We start from the raw sequence: 24,563 nt of genomic DNA, 5'->3' as shown, positions 1-24,563 counted from the left end.
GGGAAAAGCTTCGAGAGGGCTGCGGGAGCACAGCTCTGTCAATCAATTATCACCTGTAGAGCAGAGAGAGAGTGACGGAGCCTGGAATAATCCCAGGACTAAAAGGCCGCGCATCAGTCTGAGCTGGAGATGGTGTCGTCAAACAGTGGACTCATTGTCCTCAGAGGCACACAGACGTCCTCTGTGGACCACGGCAGATATGAATCTGCACAGACACAGAGTCACAGAGTCAGACATGTGCATAATCATGATGTGAGAGAAGAAACAGAGTCAGAGGCTTTTCCACCATCATAAAGATCTCTTTATTCAGAGGTGAATGATTTACGCGACACATGCAAACAGCTGTCGGGACCATTGTGAGGTGTCACTGTCACGTTCATCGTCGTTGTCAAACACAAAGACAGCTCAGTTCTGTTTACAGTCCAGACTTTGACTGTTTTCCACCAAACAACAACTCAAGTCAAAGAGATTTACGAGATAAGAGAAGACTTTTATTTTTTATCCCAAAGGAAACTTGTCTTTGCAAATGTCTCGGGTTTTTTTTGCTTTTCCATCAGTGATAGAACCTGGTACCTGGTGTTTTTTTTTTTTAGTTCCTGCTCTGACGAGGTTCCAAACTAACTGAGCAATACTGAAATGTGGCGTCAACGGACTGCTGGCCACTGATTGGTCAGAGTGTCGTCGTTGGAAGAGTCATGAGTGTGACACAAGAATCAAAAAAGTAATTCCAACATGTACTTAAAGTTTCCAAAATCTACTTATACTTCCAAAATCTACTTAAAGTTTTAACGTTTTAGCGTTTTAACGTTGACTGGTGCTCTCCGCCATGATGATTCAATGAAATAAGGTTAGATCAAGACACTGATGCAATATGACACTCACAAATGAGTTGTAACTAGTTTCACGTTCATTAACAGAACTCAAATGCAAATTTGTTCACATCCAATACAAACAGAGGAATAAGTTCATCATCTTCAACTTCAATCATGTGATAAATCACTAACAGTAATTAAGTCAGATATGTCCAAAAACTCCTTAACATGTTACAGTTTCTTGTATTTCTGGGGCCATGTGAGCAAAAATGGATTATGCATACAAATGACACCAGTGTTGTATCATCAAGGTATAACAATAATTGTATGGTTTTCGTAGCCTTAGAATAAGACATGTATTATAATAAAGTCACATGCCGACACAATATCAGTTTACGGGCAGATATTGAACTGGCCTATTGAAATGTATGTTATATTCTATACGACAGTGACAACTCACAGATATGTCTGAGGAAATAAAACAAATCCAACCACTGAGATTTGGCGTTTGACATAAACTAAAACTTTGCTGCCACCTAGAGATATAAAAGCATCATTGCAGGGAAAAAGGACCTGATTTAAGGTTGTGTCACATCCTGAAGAATAATAATAATACTACTTATAAAGCACAAATCATACGTGTTTAACAATAAGAAATATAGCAACTGATTCAAAGAGATTAAGTTGCTAAAATGTTTGGTTTGAAAAATAAAGATAAAACATCATGTAAATAAAATTTTTTAAACATTAACTTATGAAATCATGTACTCACGACATACTCAGGTGTGCAGATTCACCTGACCCCTTCTAACTACGAGTAACAGGAAGTGAATTGCCAACCTATAACTTCCTAAGTGACATAAACATGTTTCATAATAAAAGACTTTCTAAAAATAAAAGCATATTCAAATGAACGTATTAAAGGCAACACATGACCACTAAGCGATGCCGCCCCCATCCCCATAAAAACAGGAGAGACAAGACGATGATGACATGTATAGATATAAAATTATATAGATACAGATAAAAACACAAAGTTTGACATTGTCAAATAAATAAGAACACAGCAATTCAATAACATGAAATAAAATCAAATTCATGATTTAAAAAAAAATCCATAAAATAAACTGAACAGAACCCATAATATTCTTAATTCTTAATTTATGAATAATCTATATAAAGACTTTGATTATATTTTTTTATTTTTTAGATACGAAATAACAGGTTTACATGTAATGTGGTCTTCCTGACAGGTGGGGGCAGCATCACATCAGTATCCCTGCTACTGAATGGGAGCTGTGTGTGTGAGAAACCTCCTTACTCAAGCTCGTACGGAGCGCGGGAGTTGATCTCTAACCTCGGTTCTACTTTAAATCATTTTGTTTTCTACTTCCCGTGTTTCTGTTCCACCACTGACAACAGTTTCTCTACTTATCAGTGAGTAAACGCTCACATTTTCTGGTTTTCTGAGTTATTTCCTGCTCTCAATCTTATCGTCGCACGCTTCACTCTCCACAGAAACTGCTGAAAAACCTGGATTCCATGGACAGACTGGACTGGAGTGGGTTTTCTGTTGTAAGTACGACAGAAACACAGTTTGCAGGTTTGTTTAAGTATATAAACAAAATCACTACAGTCACAAAACACTTAATAAGGTTTAAACACAGGGGTGGACATTTTGTTTGTGAATAAGTCAAACTTGGAGTGGAGTTTTTATGAATTTGACTAAAAATGACAAGTCTAATAATTCTTTGAGTGAAATATAAACAGGCTCGGGGTTCAGGTTGTTGCCTGTGGTGTTTAATTTTTTTAAATGTTTGGTGTGGTCATGTGATGAGGTTTAAAAAAGGGTTTAAAATGTTTGTTTATTCCAGAATCAAGACCCAATGTGGTTTTGACCTTCAATGTTACTTTAAAAAGCTTTGGTGTTTCTTAATGGGGTTTTCTAGCAATGTGACGGAAGAAAAGTTGAAAATGGTCGACAAACTTTCAAATAAAATAGCTCCCCACCCTCAGAAAAGGTCAAGCCGTGTACTGTTGGTGGAGGGTTAGGGTTAGCTAACCCCAGCTCAATATTTGGCAGTCAGTCTGTTGGTGGATGTAGAGAATAACTCATTATTTTGCAGGCATTCTCTTGGTGGATGTGTATAACAGCTCATTATTTGGCAGTCAGCCTGGATGTAGAGAATAGTTCATTATTTGGCAGTCAGCCTTTTGGTGGATATGGAGAATTGTTCATTATTTTGCAGGCAGTCTGTTGGTGGACGTTTATAACGGCTCATTATTTTACAGGCAGTCTCTCACTGGATTACACCTCCACTTGTCCCCAACTCTCCTGACAGATTACATTGTCATTTGCAAATAACATAATCCACAGAGACTCCTGTCTGACTTTGAGGCTTTGGTTCACATTAGCAAACAGAAGGAGAATAACAGATATATATACAAACTGAATAAACATACAAAGAGGGGAATTTGGTTGCCTGGAGATTTAAAAAAAAAACATAATTTATTTGCTTAAAACACAGAATTTGGCCTTGGAGTTTTGTCTGACCTCTAAAACTCTCTAATGATCACAAATTATGCAGAAAAACAACAATTCTTAGATTGTATTTCCACTCACAGGAGCCTGGTCTGACATCACTGCTGTGTTTTTGGACAGAAACAGAATTAGCGTCCCTCTTGTTAAACGTATCACAACAGCAGCGTCTCCTGCCTCCACACTCTGAAAGACTCGTCTCCGTTTCCAATTAGCCCAGCTGAAATGTCCTCGTATTGTTGTTTTGCCCGTTTCCTGACAGAGGAGAAAGCGGGAATGTAAACGCTGAGTGCTAATTAATTACACTGTCTAATGGCCGGTCTATGTGTGTGTGTGTGTGTCCACCTGGCCCATTAACTAGTGGTTTTTTTTCACACCCTTTCCCACAATTAAAGGCGTCGGGACGTCTTCGCTGACAGTCCCCAGAATTGATTGCCCTCATTATGCTATTAAATTGAGAGTTTTTATTTAATTGTAAAGATTTAAATGACCCCCGTCGATACAAAGACCTTTTACGGCGCTCGTTTTTAACCGAAAATTAGTGAATCCACGTCAATTCATTATTATCCTCTCATCTCACAGACAGAATTCATACCCATGTCACTTCTGCCTAATTCAATTACAGAGCAAAAGACCGGGTCTCACTTTATTTCGATAGTCTATTGTTGACAGCTCACTGTTTGGCAGTCAGCCTGTTGGTGGATGTAGAGAATAGCTCTTTATTTTGCAGGCAGTCTGTTGGTGGATGTAGAGAATAGCTCTTTATTTTGCAGGCAGTCTGTTGGTGGATGTAGAGAATAGCTCTTTATTTTGCAGGCAGTCTGTTGGTGGATGTAGAGAATAGTTTATTATTTTGCAGGCAGTCTGTTGGCCGATGTAGAGAATAATTCATTATTTTGCAGGCAGTCTGTTAGTGGAACGTTGGCGACAACGGTTTCTTCTCTGCAGATGTTGCCACAACAGAGATGGCTGATGGTGAAAAGAAATGATCGTTACTTCTGTTTAAAATACCATGACTTGCAGCCAGCGCTCCCATTGTGTCACAAAATGTATAAAATGATCCCGCGGCGCGATAAGCGCGGCAAATCGCGTTCGGTGTGAACAAAGCATGAAGCTAGTGGTCGTGTGTTGCCTTTAATACATTCATTTGAATATGCTTTTATTTTTAGAAAGTCTTTTATTATGAAACATGTTTATCTCACTTAGGAAGTTTTAGGTTTTCAGTTCACTTCCTGTTAGTAGTAGTTAGAATGGGCCAGGTGAATCTGCACACCTGAGTATTTTCCTGAGTTCATCCGTTTTGAATACACAATACAATGTCGTGAATACATGATTTTATAAGTTAATGTTTAAAAAATGTTATTTATATGATGTTTTATCTTTATTTTTCAAACCAAACATTTCAGCAACTTTGTCTCTTTTTAATCAGTTGCTATTTTTTCAGAATAAAATCTAATTTTTGAAATCATCTGTTGGGCCCAGATTCTGACGCTGGCGTGCCAGTTTTAGCCCATGGACCACCAGTTGCTGAGTATTTTGTTTTTTTGAGTAAAAACAGTGAGAATAATTAATAATACATTAAATGTGTGCAACAAACACACCTGTGGGCAGAATCATCATCATAATTAAATGTAAATGTTTGACATTTTTTCCATTTAGCTTTAATTTATAGAGACAAATGTGGCAGTGTGACATTTTGGAAACGTGTGTCTCCGTGGGTGTAGTTAAAGTATTACAGGACGAGCGTCGCCTCACTGCTGCTCATAATTAATTGCCGCAGTGTCCAGAGGACGCACATTTCCTCAGGATATGGAAAACATAACATTTAGTACACAACAATGTTTTTTATTTTATTTTATTTTATCCAAAATAACGATTCACTTCCTGTTGAGTGTCTTTAAGTGTTTTTGTTTTAAGATAATGAAGGAAATTAAAGGTGGAGTGCATGTCTGTTACATTCAAAACGTTTAAAAAAAAAATGAGTTCACACAACCATGCAGCTTTATTCCATATCCTGTTGGTGGATATATAGCTCATTATTTTGCAGGCAGTCTCTTGGTGGATGTTTACAGCAGCTCATTATTTGGCAGTGAGTCTGTTGCTGGATTTATAGAATGGCTCACTATTTGTGTTAAACCCAATTAAACCATCATCATTTCCAGGTTTATCAGCAGTTCCCCTCATCGTCCTCACACAGTGTTTGTGTGTTTGTGTGTGTGTGTGTGTGTGTGTGTGTGTGTGTGTGTGTTTGTGTTTGTGTGTGTTTGTGTGTGTTTCCTGGCAGAGTCGTGAGAAAACAGAGACACGCACGTTTGTTTTAACTAAAAAAGTGGAACCAATGAATTTAATGAATGAACAACTCTTCATTACATCGTGCGCCGGCAGCTGTGAAGCAGCATTTCATTTTATTCCCTCGACGACCGTTAAACCTTGAAGAAGAAGAAAAGGAATTAGATTTGTTTGTTTCAACCTGACTTAGATTTCACAACGTTTTTATTTGAACACTTTAAGCATTTACTCTTAACCCTTTATTGGAAAATACTTGTATATATCAGTGTTTATGAAATATTGTGCAAGTACCTTAGGATTGTTGTTCTTATTTAATATATATCTCGAACAACAACACATTTCTATTTTCATAGTTTATTGAATATCATGTCTTTTTGTATTTCATGCTTATTTTTCTAGATTTAAATGAGCTTTTCTTGCTCTTTGGATCATTTTTAGGGCTGATCAATCATTTCTTATAATTAAAACTAGTTTCAGCTTCTTAAATGTGAATATTTTCTGTTAGTTTTTGCTCCATATCACAAACTGAATTAAAACGGAATCATTTTAGTTAGTAAAAAACGTGATATTTTTCCAGGTATTTCTTTAGATATGACTGCGAGAGTCATATGTTTTTCCCCTGTCTGAAGTCTCAGTGCATAACTGGCTCTTTAGTCACCTTGAGAAATGTAAGTCACAAGACTGGGACCATATCTTTGTGCACACACTGAGTTATGACTCTGAAAAAGAGGAAACAATTTCTTTCCCCAGACAAATTTCAGCCATCAGGGCTTTAAAATATTGTACATTCAAGCCTCGACGAGCTGTGCAGCACGGTCACACTTTATCTTTGACTAAGTGAGGTTTATCACACGTGTTCTGCCCCAGGAGGCGCTGTGGCATTTTATTTTAATTTAGAATGAAAAATAATAAGTCTATAATCACAGTAATAATAATAATAATAATACTACTAATAGTTACTGCACAACAGACTGGAAATATTGTGAAATACTTCTGTGGATTAAACGTATAAACAGAGGCTATAAGAAAGTAGAGTGTCACATTTTTCAGCACAATCTATAGGCAATCTGATGAATTTATATATATATATATATATATGTATGTATGTGTATATATATATATATATATACATATATTGTGTCTATTTTGTGTCTTTTTTCACAATTATTATTGCTAATTTGTGTCTTTGTATAAATTGGTCTGTCAGGAAAGCTGAGAAGTTGCATGTCAACACCAATGTGTGGTTATTACTGTAATTTCACTCGTGCTGTTGTAGGAAGACGGCAAATCAGCATCTTTGTCGTGTGAGGAAAAGCATTGTGGCATTAAAAGGAAGTGCAATGATGTTGTTATCACTCAGATCTGGACAGGGTGAGATACGACTGACAGAAGATAAAGAAATATTTAATGAACGGCATGAAAGCGATGAATGAGCAGGTCCTGCATTGTTGTCCGTCATGTTTTAAATAACGATATTCTCATATTAATCAGTCCTCTGACACTGGGATGGAGTCATGATGCTTTGATGTCTTCTGCAACAATAATTGTGACGTAAGGCACTTTTCAAAACAAGGGCATAGAAGGTGAAAACAATGGAAATTAAGGAAAATAACAGTGTGCATATAAACAGGCGATTCACATAATAAAACAACCAAAAATATTTACTTCTTAGAAACAGAAAGTTACGCAGAACAAAACAGATTATGGAACATGTTCCCACCATGATTTTCAAAAAGAAGTCCATGAAGAACTCTGACCAAAGAGTTTCCATCCATCCATCATCTACCGCTTTATCCTCCACCAGAGTGTGCTGTGCCAATCTCAGCTACATAGGGCGATAGGCGGGGTATACCCTGGACAGTTTGCCGGTCCATCGCAGGGCCACACACACAGAGACTAACAACCATTCACTCTCACACTTATGGTCAATTTAAGGTGTCTAATTTACCTAATCCCATAGTGCATGTTTTTGGGCTGTGGGAGGAAGCAAGAGAACCCGGAGAAAACCCACGTACACACGGGGAGAACATGCAAACTCCATGCAGAAAGGCCCACGTTCCAACCGGTCGTTGGTAAATTATGTTTTCTGGGTTTTCTCCAGGTACAAAAAACCTGCAAAATTAGTGATTAGGGTTAATTTGACAGTCTAAACTGATCGTAGGTGTGAACCAGTCTTAATACGAGGTGATAGTGCAGTATCTCATCTTATTCTGCTGTGTTTAATTTTTGCGATTTGAGCAATAGCCCTAGCCATCGTGATTCATTTCAATGGCAGGATGCTAAAACTGTACAAGGCTCCATCACACAATGACAAAAGCAGGCATTTAGACGACACAGCTGATGCAGCAAAAGTCAGTCCATGTCCAGCAGCAGCAGCAGCAGCAGCAGCCATCACTTTATCTTGCTTTTTAAAGGCTGCCGGTGGGCATCCAGCTGGGAGACATGAAACCAAAGGTCAGGTTGGGGATGAGTGAGGCAGAATCCGGAGGCCATTAATGGGAGAGGAGGGCAGCAGAAAAGGTGCTGAGGCCAGCGGGGCTCAACATGTCAGTGCAGATGAGATGACCTCTCCTTATGTTTGCTCATGGCTTTATTTTTCTTCAAGGACGTTTCGAGAAATATGTTTCCGAACATGAATTAGAAATACATGAGGTTACTTCTCTGAGATCAGAATAATTCTGAGCAATAAAACCAAAGTAACAAGACTTTTATCAAGGGTTTATGGATGGACTTGTGTGCAGATTAACCTACCCAAAAGAATTGACACGGCCACCCAAACATTTGAAACTAGATTCCACTTCATTTTCATTGTATGTTATTGTCTGGTAGTTTGGTTTGCTAATAATCACTCGATATTGTAAATTAGCAAGCAAAATACACACTGAATGCAAATAAAGTTTGTCAAAGGCTTCTCATATTGTAGCTATACTTTATTATTGTGCTGAAATTTGTTTTTTTTAAATTAAAATAGAATATAAACTTAACCCTAACCCACTTTTAGGGATTTTTTTGTAATATTGGAATAGATTTGTTTAAAGCTAAACATTTTAGAACAGTATTTTCCAAACTTTCAATATGGGGACCCACCTTTTGAAGATGGCAAACGTTAACGTGACAATTGAGATAAAAATTCTACAATTCTACACCTACTATCATTTTGAATTGGCAAACAAATCATCAATCAAATGCATGTTATTTAAAATGTATATCTTGAAATAAAGGTTGGGAAAATTCTGCAAACTTGTTGGGGGATCCCAAAAAAGTCTTCTGTGACCATATGTGGGTCCAAACCCAGGCTTTAGAAACTACTGCTTTAGAAAATAAATTTGCCAAAAAGTTTATTTTACTTTGTGGTAAAATTATTATATAAACTATTTGTGTAATCGCTTTAAAGCAGTTTAACAACTGTGTTAATATTCTGCAAAGCAGGTTCATGCAGGTGATTTCAGATAAATTTAATCATAATTTTGGGTGAGTTGACTTTAAAGAGTGTGTTCATGGACTGTCGTGTGTGTGTCTCTCCTTTATACTCATGGGGAAAGTCTTAAAATATGTTCACAATAATAATGATTCAGTATTCAGTAACTCTTCGGCAAATAGCAGTACTCTTCTGAGTTCCTTAGTAACTAGCAACTGGCTTCTTTGCAAGCAGAAATCTGACTTTAATCTTAGAATTCTGACATTTTGTTCTCATTCTGACTTTATTCTCAAGGCGTTACATTAAAAACTACCTAGGAGGTCAGAAATTCCAACTACGACTGTATTGCACAATTTTACTTTTGAGGGTAGAATTGATATTAGCAGATATTATATTTAATAATTAATTAATTTCCGTGAAAAGAAAAGACATGGTGTTGTTTCCTACAGGTTTCCAAACTCACGGCCTGGAGCAAGTTTTGGGAACCACTGCTTTATTTCTGTCTTTGCAGTGTTGTACAGGCGTGATGACACATCAGGCCACTGAGGCTCTGCCTGTGGAGAGACAATAGTACAGCACTATGACTTTTTGTGAAGTGGTAGTTGCCCTGTGTGGAGCTTTAGTGCAGGATCAGCACTCTGCTGGAGTGAGTGTGTGTGTAACAGCAGCAGCTCCTCGTCCTCTCAACACTCTGTCATTGTTAGTCTCTGTGTTTAAAGTGTGTGGAAACAGCAGTGGAGCTGTTTCTAACGTTGCCCTCAGGCTTCAGCTAAAACTGTTGCTGCATGTGAAGCAGACGATTCAGGCTGTTCTTCTTTACAGCTTTTTGTTTTTTTAAAAAGAAATAAATTGATTTCAACTAGAACAGCTTTAGAGAATTAAAATACAATGAGAGTACCGTTTTAAATGTAGGCACATATTCAGAGGAGTGTTGGCAACTCACAGAACATCACATTAGCGCAGAGCTAAATAATTGTATCTACAAGGGGTGTCATTTTCTTTTAATTACATGCCTCTGCACCACTGTGAACGGATGAATGGCCCGTCTTTTAATGTAATGATGGGTTTGATGAAGCTGTTACTTCCTCACTATGAGTCAAGACTCAGTCATTCTTTCTCACTAACAAGTCACACCTCACTTCTTAGCAATTAGCAGCTACCTATTTAGCTTGTTCACAGATTCCCAGCTAGCTTCCTGACAACTATAATAGCTAATGGCTTTGGCAGTCAGCATCTTAGCAACTATAGCTTATTAGCAATTAGCAGCTACCTTTTTAGCTTGGTCACAGCTCCTGGATAGCTTCTTGACAACTATAGTAGCTAGTGTCTTGGTGGCAAACAGCCAGTGTTTTAGTAACTATAGCTTCTTATCAATTAGCAGCTACCTTCTTAGCTTGTTCACATATTCCCAGCTAGCTTCTTGACAGCTAGTAGCTATAGGGTCTTGGCATCAAACAGCCAGCATCTTAGCAACTATAGCTTCTTAGCAATTAGCAGCTACATCTTAGCTTGTACACAGATTCCCGTCTAGCTTCTGGACAACTATAGTAGCTAGCGTCTTGCCGGCAAACAGCCAGTGTCTTAGCAACTATAGCTTCTTAGCAATTTTTAAGAATTCTGACTTTAATCTCAGAATTCTTACTTTAATCTCAGAATTTTTACTTTAATCCAAGAATTCTGTCTTATTTATTTATTTTTAATGTGTTTCCACATGTAACATCATTTTCACATATGACCCTGATCATCTTCTGGCAGATCAGTTTTATTTATTTAGCACTTTTCATACACAAAGTTTAAGTTTCTGTACAGAAACATTTAAAAACAAACAAAATAACTTGTAAAATGTGTAGATGAAACCAAAGTGAATGCAGAATTCTCTCTAAGACTTTAGGTAGTTTATTTGGAAAACAACACATTTTTGCTGCAAAAATCTGACAATAATTCCGTGAAGATTTGCTTAAACAGAAGTGAGAAGGAGCGAGTGAGAAAATAAAATGAACTGTGGCTAAAACACAGTCTTTTCACACCTGATAAAATCCTGTCTGTTTTCATAAAGACTCTCATTCTGCACTTTCCATTTATTAAATAAGGGAACTTTTTAAACACAGGGGAGGAAAAGTAATCTGTAATGCTCAGACTGTTGCTCAATGGGCTGTGTCGTCTACGCCGAGGAGCAGATTTTAAAAAGTGAATAATAATAGTCGTGGCCTCAGAGGGGGAATGACTGAAAATGGAATGCTGTTAATTTATTGAGCAGATGAGTGCGCTTTTGTGTGTGCTGAGCGCGACTTCACTCACTCATTCATTCATACATTAAAATTGTCACATTCCAGTCAAGAAATTGTATTTTCTCTCAGCACTTTTTTTGTACTTTTGTACAGCAAAACAGAAACAGTAACAACATGTCATTCAGTAGTTTTATCACAACAATACACATTTACATACAAATTGGCACAATATAACAACAGTTTACAGACCACTAACTATGTTAACATAAAACTGCAGCAAATGTGTGAAATAAACTGGAGAATTCAGGATTTATTTTTGCTTTAAAAATATCAAAACAATTCAACTGAATGTTATAAAGCAATATATAATAGTCAAAAATTGTAAAATAAATGGTTTTAATGTGTGAACACATATGCGAGGAGACCAATTTGTGCATCGAGCAGGAAAACAGGTGATTGCTGCACAGAAAAACATGATTTCTCTGGGCTTTTGTGGACTTTAGGAAGGTTTTATAAAAATGAAACTGTTACAGAATATAGAAAGTTCTATTTACGCCTTTGTCCATGTCCTGAGGTGAAGACTTTCATCTCAGAATTATTCATTTCCAACATTTTGTTTTTCATATATCATCATCCAGCAGAGCACTTTTATTTATTCAGCACTTTTCATACACAAAGGTTGTTGGTCAGATTATACACAAAACTACGGTGGCCCTGGACTGACAAACACTGCAACCTTTAAGAAAACACAACACAATTAGGAAAGTGCAAAAACATTACAATACACATTGCGTTTTCTTAAATTAAATGCAACTTCAAAAAAAGGTTATTTTTAAAATCAATGTCAGTTCTTCTCATGATGCACCTCCATTTTATGGTCTAACATATTCTTTATTTCGATTTATTTTCAATATACTTAATGCAAACTGGATTATTTTTGGTTGCTTATATTTATTGCATCCTGGTTTATGTGAAAGATTAGCAGCAACATTTGTTCACAAAAATGGGCTTGTAAAAGAGTTTTCTTAATGTCGTAGTGTTTTTTTAGTGTCATAGTGTTTTCTTAGTGTTGTAGTGTTTTCTTAGTGTCCTAGTGTTTTCCTGTTAATGTTTTAGCATTTTTGTAATGTTGTAGTGTTTTCTTAATGTCATAGTGTCTGGCACATCGTACAAAACCATTCACCACTTTTTAAAACCAAAGAACATAAAGGAACTCATCCCAATGCACAACACGTAAAGACAACAGGGTCTACTAGGTGTTCTTTCTCTGTACCTAAAAAAGTGACCAGTGAGTGAATATTATTTCGGCGAGAAGATAAAAAAAGGAAAAGTAGGTCAACACATCGTTTCAAGCTCCAAAAAAAAGGGTTTGAAGTCTGTGAAAAACACTTAGAGCTGAAGTCTGCTGGTGTTTCAGAGTTCAGCCTAAAATAAATGAGAGGACTGAAACGATATTTCTCTCCCAGACGTAGGAAGACGAGAGAGGCAGAGTCGGCCTCGTCCCGGCCAAACTACACGCCAACAAATGTATTACCATTAAGACTCCCTCAGGTTCCACGTGACTCCTGATTTATTACAGTCATCTGCTCGGCTCCTTGTGTTTGTGAAAGAAATGACCTGCACTTGTGGCGCGTGATAAAACGTGTTATAACATATGTTTAACTATTCTGTATTTATTTTTTTTCATTCTGTTCGGAGAAGAGACAAAGAATGATGGAGATTGTTACATTACGCCATTTAGTAACTGGTCCAAAAGCCCAACGTTATCCTCTCTGATTATTCTTTTTTATCATCTTTGAGCTCACTTTTGAGGACTTTGCTATTTTTGAAAACTGATGTTATGAACATCAGGACCTGCGAATATTGCAATCCGACCAAGTTTCACGGTGATTTGTTGAATTTTGCAGGAATTATAGTAAAAAAAAATCAAAAAAAAATCACATTTTGTGTTCCCACTAGCCACACAGTAGGCTCCTCCTAAACAAAACAGACTCCGCCCATCACATCTGTATGCAGGTTACAGCAAGTATGCAAGAATAGCACTCAGCAGTCAATCAATCCACAATGATATCATGTAACACTCATTGTTCCATTTACATGAAATATTGCTAAATCACAGTAATATACAACAAAATGACTTTATAGCTACAGTAAAATATAGCATTTTTAAAGCGAACTAATGCTAAGGTAAATGCTGCTAAATCACAGTCAGATATGTAAAATTACAGTAAAGCACAGGATTTATTATTAAAGGTAACTATTAATATAATAACAAATGACTGAAATATTACACTACAGCTCAGTATTTATCACAATAATATATAAGTTACAGTAAAATACAGTATTATTAAAGGAACTAAATCACAACTAAATCACAGTAAGGAGTAACAAAATCACGGTCACATTGCAGGTGTAACAAAGAAAGAAGAAGAAGAAGAGAGACGGTAAAACCAGTTGAGTTGACACATGTTTCGTGGCTGCAGGGCACAGAGAATTGATGACCTGTGGTGATATATTTGGAATATAATTTCCTGTAATAATTTGCTCTTCGGTTCCACTGGACACTTCTCTGCTGTATATGTAAATCCTGTTTACAGGAGACTAAAGTCTGTCCACTCATGTTACAAATCACATACATATGCGCTCACATAGGACCTGAATGAAACTGAATTTACATTTTCTTGTGTCTTTAAGGATGAAAGAATCTACGTTTTTTTTTTCTCTTTCCAATCAGCCGTCGGGTTCTTGCTCATCCGTTGCTAGGGTCACTTAAGGGTCTGATTCAATTATTCTTTCTTTCACAACAAGAGGAAAACATTCTCATGGTGAACGCGTCACCGTAAATAGATTACCATCTCAAATAATTCAATTTCCCTTAATTTGATTGATTTCATACCATGAAGGGGGCGGGAGAAGAAATCTTAATTTAAAACCATTGCATTTCTAATCAGCCATTAACTGGGAAAGGGAAAAAAAAATCTTTTCATTACTTGTACCCTGCACTAATTTAAATAGAAAATGCTGACGGCTGCCTTCTTAAATGGCACTGACTCTCCTCAGTGTGTGACCGCAGCTCATTCTTGTGAAAACTAAAGTTATTTCCAGGATTTATAAAGACTGAAACGGTCAAATTTCACAATAAAACACATTATCCTTCCACAGTGATAATTCTCCGTATGACACCAGTTAGAGTAAAATACAGTCTTTATAAAAGACAAATACTGCAAAAATGGCAGTATATACGACATATCTGCAAATCTACAACAAAATATAGCATTTGTAAAAAAGTAAATACTGCTAAAGCACATAAATATACGTCATATCTGCAAATGTACAGTCAAATATAGCATTTGTATTAAAGAAAATACTGCTAAATCACAGAAATGTACACTATTATTAGTGTTAAGTTATGGTAAAATGCAGAATTTGTGAAGAAAGTACTGCTTAATAACCGTAATACGACATATCTGCAAATCTACAGTAACATAGTACTTATAAAAGGCAAACACTGCTAAATCTCAGTAGTATATTGTGAAGTTACAGTAAAATACAATATTAAGGAAATACTGCTACATTTCAGGAATATAGAGCTTCCTGTCAACATGTCACGCCGCCATGTTGGCAGGAAAACTTCCTGAAAAATTAACAGCATCTGTGTCTTCTTTTTTGAGCTATAAGAGTTCACTGTCACTTTAAATCGTCAAAGATCGAGTAATATATCGTGGATCCTCAAAGAGTAAATATATCTGACCCTTATACTGACTAATTTTACCCCAGAGAATGCAGACACACCACAATATAAGCATGTTTAAAATAAATATTAATTAGCACTGGAGTCTGTAACGACACTGAGGTTAGCATCCAGAATCGCAGCTTCATGGTCGGAAGTTAAAGGGAAACTTAAGGGAAACTTAACTAACAAGATGCGCGTGTTATTGGTGCGAAAGCGCAGTGGACTAAAATGTTAAGTTAGGGGCACGATCATTGTAAACATGTTTATTTTTGGTTGCCATAGTAACCGGCATACAGATGTGATGGGCGAGTCTGTTTAGGCGGAGCCTGCTGTGTGGCTTTTGGGAACACAAAATGGGATTTTTGGTGTTTTCAGCTATAATTCCTGCAAAATTCAACAAATCACTACGAAATTTGGTCAGATCACATTGTAAGTTTCCCCTTAACTGCAGACCCAGAAGCTACTAATCTGATGACTCTACAAGTGGAATTAGTTGCCTGGTGGCCCCCCATCATTCCATCTTCTACACTTGAGTGCGTTTTATAGCTGTGATCAACCTCTGCCATCCTCAGGATCTTTATTGATCCAGTAAAATGTTGTCCAATTAGTCCGACTCACAACATCTATCCACCGTTTTCAAAACAGAAAGACACAAGTTGTCTAACATATTACCTGATATATACAGTATATACTGCTGGTTATTTATGTATATGGACATAAACAGTGCCGTTTTCCTGCCAAAGTGTCGTCAGCAACTATTGGGTAAATACTGCTAAATCTTAGCCGTATATGGTATAACTGTGAAGTTACAGTGAACAGCTATGAATTTACGGTCATTTACTTTCAAACAATTCAACAATCCGCTGCGAAAATACAAGGCAAGACACTAATTTACGGGAGAAGTGGCGTCAATTCTTTTTAGTGCATGCTCGACTGTTTACAAGACTCGGTGAGACTGAGACCGTTCCTCGTGTAATATACAGATAAGAGACCATCACACACACACACACACACACACACAGAGGGAATCTATGGCAGGCCATTACTACAGAAGACCCAGATGCTAGATGAAGCAGTTCAGTCATTAGATCTATTCCCATCCATTATTCATTGAGCTCAGGGAGACAGAGAAACAGGACGAGATAGAGACACTGGGCGAGATTACCTAGATTGTGGCGCATCTGTTTACCACAAGGTGGCAGCATTTACTTTGTGGACTTCATGTGTGTTTATAATATTCAACGAATAACACCATTGAATATTCAAATATATGACATTTAGGCCATGATACGATATTATCACGATATTTAGGTCACAATACAATATCATCACGATATTTAGGTCACAATACATATCACAATATTTTGGTCACAATACGATATTATCACAATATTTAAGTCACAATACGATAATATCAGTATATTTAGGTCACAATGCGATATTATCACAATATTGAGGTCACAATACGATATTATCACAATATTTAGATCACGATACGATATTATCACGATATTGCAAAATATTTGCAAAATCATGTATTGTGATATTAACTCTCACAACTGCTCCTGTGAGCACCTGGCACCATCTAGTGGCCTAAAATGTAATATATTTTTTTAAATGCCGAAAAAAAAAGTCAGGAAAAAAGCACCTTCCTTTTTTTTTTTTAAATAGTCAATATTTTGCCCTGGAGTATCAATTATTATATTGTATGAGGAAGGACGACGATATATCACCAAATCAATATTTTGACTTAAGTACATTTGTTGGACTTTATGCAGTCTTTACGATATGTATATTTTGTAATATGTAATACTGTATATATATATTACTGGTACATTTTTGCAATTGTGTAGCCCTAGTGGGGAGTGTAGGATACTGCAAGGGTACAGGAAATGTAATTAACCATCAGATTAAATCTAAATGACATTGTTACACATGTAAAACAACAAAAAAAGTTAAAAATCTGAATAAAAAAGAGAGGAAACATAAATATTTGAGCACATTTCCACCAGGTTTACCCTGAAGATACCGACCACTGCTTTTGTGGTCAGAAAGTAAATGAGCTTGAGAGGAGGAAACACCTAGTGGAGACTGTGAGTGAGTGTGTGTTCTTGTATTTGTTACCTCTTTACTACTTTTTTCTGGCATAAACACTGACCTTGTCAGGCCCTCATGGAGACCAAAACCTGGTCCTAATGAAGCAGAACCTCATTTCTGAGGAACTGTTTAAGATTAGGACCAAGATCTGATTTGAGGTTAGGTTAAGGTTAGTGTCAGTCATTAACTGTCTAGAGATTACGTTCTGAAATGAACGCAAATCAATGCAGGGTCCTTAAAAGCATAGCTGCACTAACCTGTGTGTATGTGTGTGTGAGTGGCAGGCAGAACTGGTGAGCTGCCACAGATAATAACATCTGAAATAAATGTGATGTGTGGAATTCAATCTGTAGTGACGGGGACGGCTGCGGCATTAGAGTGAAGTTCTAAATGCGATCTACTCATCCATGGAATGAGGACTGACACGCAGTCTCAGAGAATAGATTGTGCAATTAGCAGCCTTTGTGCTGCTTTGACACAATGAAAAAAAAAACATAAAAGGGAAATGAGATTCAGCAGTGTCATGCACGCTTCTCTGTAACTCTGCGATCCCGCTCAGATATTCCCAAATTTACCAAATGCACCAGGTTTCAGATGAGAGGGGAAGTCGGACAACATGAAAACAGTGACATATTGAGATTATAACACACTCACACACTCATTCTTGATCAATATTCTTAGTGTGGACACTCTTAGACATACTGTCTTCCATAGACCCTCACCCTAATCTCAGCCAACTAAATGCTGAACACTAACCTTTAACCTAACTCTTACCTAAACCTAGTTCTGACCACAAAACTAAGTCTTAATCTCCAAATAGCCTTGGAAATGTACTGTTCTTCTTAGGACTCTGTTTATGCAAGAAAAAAGGTCCTACAGAGGCAACAAATACAAGAACACACATAGTTAGCCACAAATGTATCTTTCTTTCTAAGCAAGCCAAATAGCTATGTTTATTTCTATCTAAGCTAGCCAAATAGCTATGCATCGTTCTATCTAAGCTATCAAAATAACTATGTATCTTTTTATCTAAGCTAGCCAAATACCTCTGTGTAGTTCTACCTAAGCTCACAAAACAACTGGCAAAATAGCTATGTATCTTTCTATCTAAGATAGCAAAATAGCTATATATCTTTCTATCTAAGCTAGCAAAATAGCTAGCCAAATAACTATGTATCTTTCTATCTAAGCTAGCCAAATAGCTATGAATCTTTCTATCTAAGCTAGCCAAATAGCTATGTGCAGTTCTACCTAGGCTCGCAAAACAACTGGCAAAATATCTAGGTATCTTTCTATCTAAGATAGCAAAATAGCTATATATCTTTCTATCTAAGCTAGCAAAATAGCTAGCCAAATAACTATGTATCTTTCTATCTAAGCTAGCCAAAAACCTATGTATTGATCTATCTAAGCTAGCATAACAGCTGGCAAAATAACTAAGTATCTTTCTATCTAAGCTAGCAAAATAGCTATGTATCTTTCCATCTAAGCTAGCAAAAATAGTTAGCCAAATAGCTATGTAACTTTCTACTAATCTAATTTTCAATTCTGCACATTATAGCAGTAGTAGTAGCAGCAGCAGTAGTAGTTGTACATTTAGTCTAGTTCTAGTAGTAGTAGTAATAGTAGTAGTAGTAGTGGTATTCTATGAATATTCTCTTCTGCCAAAATAAACTCCACTCCCGGCTCGAGGCCCGCCCCCTGCACTTTCTTAAACCCATGGGATTCTACCATCTGGAACCCCAGCAATTAACACTGACAGCAACAGAGACACCGGTGCTGCGCGAGTCACCAATCATCATCATCATCATCATGATCACGATCAGGTGTGATCAGCGCAGTAACAGGTGAGTCCTCGTGACTGCAGGTGAACACACAGGTGAGTCTCTAACCTCCATCAGTCCTGATTGTTGTTACAGATCACAGGTGATTCCCCCACAGATCGTATTTGTTAAGATGATTCACTCGCACGGCAAAACAAGTTCTATGAGACAACTGTGAGATGAGTTCACTGTTTTTTTAAAAAACAACAACTGACGGGAGAAGCTGCCAGAGATCGTCTGCTACGTTTTGTTTGGTAAAGATAACTCACTCCGAGCTGATTTGAGACGCTGAACGATTTGAAATTAACCTGAAAATGAATGATTATTGTTATATATTGTATATTATTGAATATGTGCGTGCTTTGCTGAACTCTGGACTGTTCATTCAGGCTGTTTAGACCACTTTAATGTCAAGTTTCCTTGTAAACATTTTAAAATAATAGAGGTTTGGGGAACAAACATTTTGGCAATGTGTGGTTTGACATTTTCACGTTGTTTTAACTGAAGCTCTGTTGAACTGAGATGTGTTTAAATTCTCTCCGTTTGTAGGAGAAAAAAACTTTCACTTCAACTCTGAGCTTCATGAGGAGAAGAAAGAGGTGAGTTTTAATGTTTGAACTCACAATGTTCCTCATTCCTCATATCTCCAAATAATCTGATGTTCTTAGTTTATCTTGATCTTGTTAGCTTATCTTTAACCAATTTATGTTAGCTTACCTCAAACTAATCTTATATTATCTTGTCTTACAATTAGCTGTACTTATGTTATCTTATTTTTAACCAAACTTTACTCATGTTATGTTCACCGATCTTTGAATAATTTTATGTTTTTTATGCTTATCTTTAACTAATTATGTGCTATCTTGTGTCGAACTAATCTTATGCTATCATATCTCTAATGGCTCATTTCCACCGGCTCTAATCGCCTCGCCACGGCACGGCACGGCACGGCATGGTTTAAGTAGCGTTTCCACTAGCCTAGTACCTGGTACCAGGTACTATTTTTAGTACCTGCTCTGGCGAGGTAGGTACTATGCCATGATTGGTCATACTGCCGGCTGCTGACTGGCCAGAGTCCAGTCACAGGAAGAGACGTCCCACACAGAAATCAAGCCGAACAGCGCCGAACTGTAGATCACTTAAAACTACTTAACAATCCTAAAAACGTGGGTTAATCTCCAACAACTACCAGGGAAACCTCTATATTTAAAGTGGAGTGGTGGATTTAGGGACAGCGCCGCTGATCGTGTGCCACAGGCCGCTGCCGCTGTAGTCTGTGGAGTAGGAGGCTGTACGCCGGAGACATGTGGACAGAAATCAGGCCGAACAGTGCCGAATTGTAGATAAAGTAAAACAACTTAACAATCCTAAAAACGTGGGTTAATCTCCAACAACTACAGAAGTGTGGTGTAAAGTCACTAGTCACTAGTCACTCGTGTGTGTGTCACGCATAAAACGAAGTCACCACAGTTTCTCTACTTTTTTGTAGTGGAGATGCAACCTAATCATGCCGTGCTGAGGCGAGGCGAGTAGAGCTGGTGGAAATGCGCCATAACTAATTCATGTTAGCTTATCTCAAACTAATCTTATATTAACTTATCTTACAGTTTACTATACTTATGCTATCTTGTCTTTCACCACACTTAACTAATCGTATGTTCACCTATCTTTAAATCATTTCATGTTAGCTTATTTATTTAACATATAACATTTTACTATTTATGCCAGCATATCTCTAAGTAATCTTATTATACAGTTAGCTATACTTACAGTATGTTATCTTATTTTTCAATCTTACGATAACTAATATTATCCTCCAAGTTATCTTTAATATTATCTAATGTCATATTTAATCATATTTAACTCATATTATCTTATGTTTTCTCTACTTAATCTTATCTTTAACAAACATTATCTAAAGTTACCTTTCACTCACATTATCATTAATATTATCTAAAGTTACCTTTTATTAATCTTATATATAACTAATTTTCATCATTCTCATGTTAGTTTATCTCAAATTAATTTTATCTTTAAGAAATCTTGTGTTATCTTACCTCTAATTAATCTTAACTTTAACTAACGTTGTCTAATGTTATCTAAAACTAAACTTATCTTTTGATTATCTTTTTTAGAAATGAGCTTCTACCTCATTAGGACCAGGTTTTGGTCTCCATCTGGACTTCAAGGTCATTGTTAATAATCTGTATTATCTATGCTATTTAAATGGTGAATTTTGATTTGATGTTGGTAGGAGTGTGACACTTCCACGGCACACATTTACAAAGATGTAATACTCCATGTGAAGAGAAGGGGGCGCCCTTTGAGTAGACATTGAACAACATTAGTTTGAGGAGCAGAGAAGCAGCAAACTTCACTGATGATTCCTTCAGTTTAACAGGTGTGAATGTGACAGTGACGGTTTAACTCAGTTTACTTGGATTTATGTTTGTTTTTGTAAATATAGACCCTTTAAATGATCATAAAACAACTACCACAACTACAATTAACTTGAACTAACCTGACCTAATCTAGTTTTATTTGCTTTAAATCTGAATTATCTGTGAACTAACAGACCATAACCATCAAAGAAAACTCATGGTGTTTTAAATTTTCCATCAGGCATCAGAGTTGTCCCTTTTATTTACAGTTTCATTTTTTACATTTTTGTAAGTGTTTTTCCATGACTTAATTTAATTGAGTCTATTCTATGCTTATTCATTTGTATTTATATTTGATAATTAATTTATTATTTACCCCTTAACTGTTTTAATACACTTAAATCTTCCACTTAAATCATCAGTGCCATCTCTTCCCATGTAGGGATTTCATTTATTTATTATATTGATCATGTCACTGGTTTATTCTGCTTATTTATTGATTTATTTACTGAATTGTTTCTACTCTCGTGTGGGATTTGTGTAAATTAATTAATTTACTTACTTTTTTTTAATTCTTCTTATTTAATGTATTTCTTTTGTAATTATTTGTTGATGGATTTATTGATTGACTGATTCCACTTTAATCTGTTATTTTACATTTGTCTTATTTTATTCTTCCATTTTACTATTAATTATTTTAATGTCACTCTCACTTTATTTAAATGAATACAGCTAATTTATTGATTTAATTTTTTTTGATTTCATAATCTTTTTTTTTTATTGATTTTCTTCCTCAGTTTCACTCTTGTTTGCCCAGTTTGTCACTGATGATTCCATTAGTGTGTATATGTATTTGTTTATTTATCTTTTCCAGCATTAAAGGGCGGTTTCGCCTATTTTCCCCCACTTGGTCAAATGGAGAATAAACTTATTGTGACGCTTCTGTGTTTGGTTAATTTATTGGTTAATTTATTTATTACAGAGTCACATTATAATTATTATTTTTAATTCATTTGAATTTTTCAGATCTTTTACTCATAAAACTTGACCGAAACACAGTAAGTAGGTGAAGGGCTTTTATTTTCATTGAAGGAAGTGATTTTGAGGTTGAATTTTTGTCAATTTTATTTATTTTTTTCAATCTCCGTGTCCTCTTTTGCTGTGGTAATGAGACGTGTAATCTCAGATCCACTGCCTGATGATCGGATAACACATCTAACTCTGGAAGTTAATAAAAAAAACCTGTATATTTTTGGTGTGAAGTGGCCCTTTAATGTACATATTTTTTAAATACTTTATGTTGCTATGAATATAATGTGTTTATTTCATTCATGTATTTTTGTGTGTAACCTCAGTATGAGTTACATGTGTTGATGTTGCACGTGGTACAAGTTAACACTGATTGATTGATTGATTGACAGCCCATGGATGCACAGTTACGGTGTATCCATGTATAATTCCTATAAAATTGAACAGGCTTTGAGTGTCAATGCAACATAATGTAATCACAGCCCCTCTCTCTCTCTCTCTCTCTCTCTCTCTCCCCCTCCCTCCCTCTCCGCCTCTCATGTGTCTACATTTTCATCCCATGACTTCTCCCTCTCCTCCTCCTCCTCTCTCTCTCGCTCTCTCTCTCTCGCTCCTCTGTGTGTGTGTAGGTGATTTAGCGCCGCCAGTCTCCAGCAGGTGTTCAACATGGCGATCACGGGGAGCGGATCTCTGGCTTTTTCTCTCTCTCTTGTCGTGATTTCAGCCGCGTTTCTTCTCAAAGGTAAGTTTTCCTCTCCCTCTTCTTCCTTCTCTGTGTGTGTTTTAAGCTGCTCACACACGGTGTGAGAGAGTGAAGTTGTGGTGCGTTTTACGCGCAGGGGGATGATGATGATGATGAGGATGATGCGCACACAGCATCACTTTAAAAAAAAAAAAAAAAAAAAAATCTTTCAATGTTTTCCACAGACTCTGCACGCGCTTCTTTCTGTTGTCACGGAGAGTCAGCTGTGAGTTAGTGCTGCACGCGTGCACATGTGTGGACAAAGTATCGGCATGGATGATTTTGGTGATGATGATCAGGGTTTGGAATGGTTGTTGCAGCAGCAGCGGGATTTGAAGTTGAAGACAGTGGTGTTGACTGGAAGGAAGCTGCAGGGTCTTTTATTATGAAAGGACTGCACACACACACAGGCACACACGGAGTGTAAACAGTCATGTATGCGCTTCAGGTGCGCGTTTGAAGGCGAATAAAAACACGCATTGCAGTCTCACACAGTGTCCTGTGGCCGCGCAGCTGCAGCCTCTGATGCATGCATGTGAGTGTGTGTGTGTGTGTCTCTGTGTCCAGTCCGCAGTCTTCACTTCCATGTCCCCTCCTCCTCCTCCTCTCTCTGTCAGTGAGGCTGAACATGTAAATCTGATTTTCCAGCTCCTTCATGAACCAAGAAGCGCCAAAAAAACCCGCTTCATTCATCATTCATCACCCCCCACCCCCCTCCCCCCCGGTAATCCGATCATTTCCGCGCTTCGTTGCATCACAGTTCCATGCGTCAGGGTCTGTGTTTCTGTGTGTGCTTTTTTCTCTCTCTCTCCAGGAAAAAAAACAAAGCACACACACAACTAAAAAGCTGACACTACTGACGCACGTGAAGCGATTAAAATGTCATGTGATGGTAATGATGAGACGATGATGAGCAACAGTTGCAGGTTCTCACACCACACTGGAGTACACATTTGTGTGTCACATGTCATTATCTGTGTCTGCATCATCATCATCAACAGGTGTGTGTGTGTCAGGGACCTACATTTGTTTACACACTCACTTTATGCGGACCTTTTTCCTTAAGGGGACAAATAAGTCCTTGTAATGTAGATCAGGACCTGGTTTTAAGTTATGTGGTTTCCCTTGAATTAAAACCCTTATCTTAAACCAAACCTATTTTACCCTATCTTTAACCAATCTTTTGATAACTAATATTATCTTAACTTCTCTGTAATATCTGATGTTACCTTTATCAATCTTAGTTTATCTCTAACTGATCTTATGTTATCTTATCTCTAATTAATCTTAACTTTAACCAATATTTTTAACTGACATTATTAACATAATAATTAAGATTTGACTTGCTTTTGCTTTTTTTTTTTTTTACTTTTAAGCCATTAAATCCCTCAAAGCTGTTTAAATTAGGGTAAACATACCAGAACCTGAGACCCAAACTTGGTCCTAATGAGGCAGAACCTAATTTCTAAAGG

General features: G+C 36.9%; 1 protein-coding gene across 3 annotated transcripts in view; it reads left to right on the top strand.

Annotated features, from left to right (window-relative positions):
• Nucleotides 1–2,141: 2,141 nt before the first annotated feature.
• cadm1b (cell adhesion molecule 1b) overlaps nt 2,142–24,563 on the top strand; it is a 213,789-nt gene continuing 191,367 nt past the window's right edge. For 2 of the 3 annotated variants that reach the window (XM_058634123.1, XM_058634124.1), the window contains exons 1-3: nt 2,142–2,249; nt 2,331–2,387; nt 22,979–23,091. In XM_058634123.1, the coding sequence (XP_058490106.1) occupies nt 23,016–23,091 (76 nt within the window). In that variant the 5' untranslated portion in view covers nt 2,142–2,249; nt 2,331–2,387; nt 22,979–23,015. The remainder of the gene's footprint in view (nt 2,250–2,330; nt 2,388–22,978; nt 23,092–24,563) is intronic. The other variant, XM_058634122.1, reaches the window with a different exon arrangement.

Source organism: Solea solea, chromosome 7 (genome assembly GCF_958295425.1).
Source record: "Solea solea chromosome 7, fSolSol10.1, whole genome shotgun sequence".
Taxonomy (NCBI): Eukaryota; Metazoa; Chordata; class Actinopteri; order Pleuronectiformes; family Soleidae; genus Solea; species Solea solea.
The sequence above is the reverse complement of the archived record's forward strand: the minus strand, read 5'-3'. Positions and strand labels throughout refer to the sequence as shown.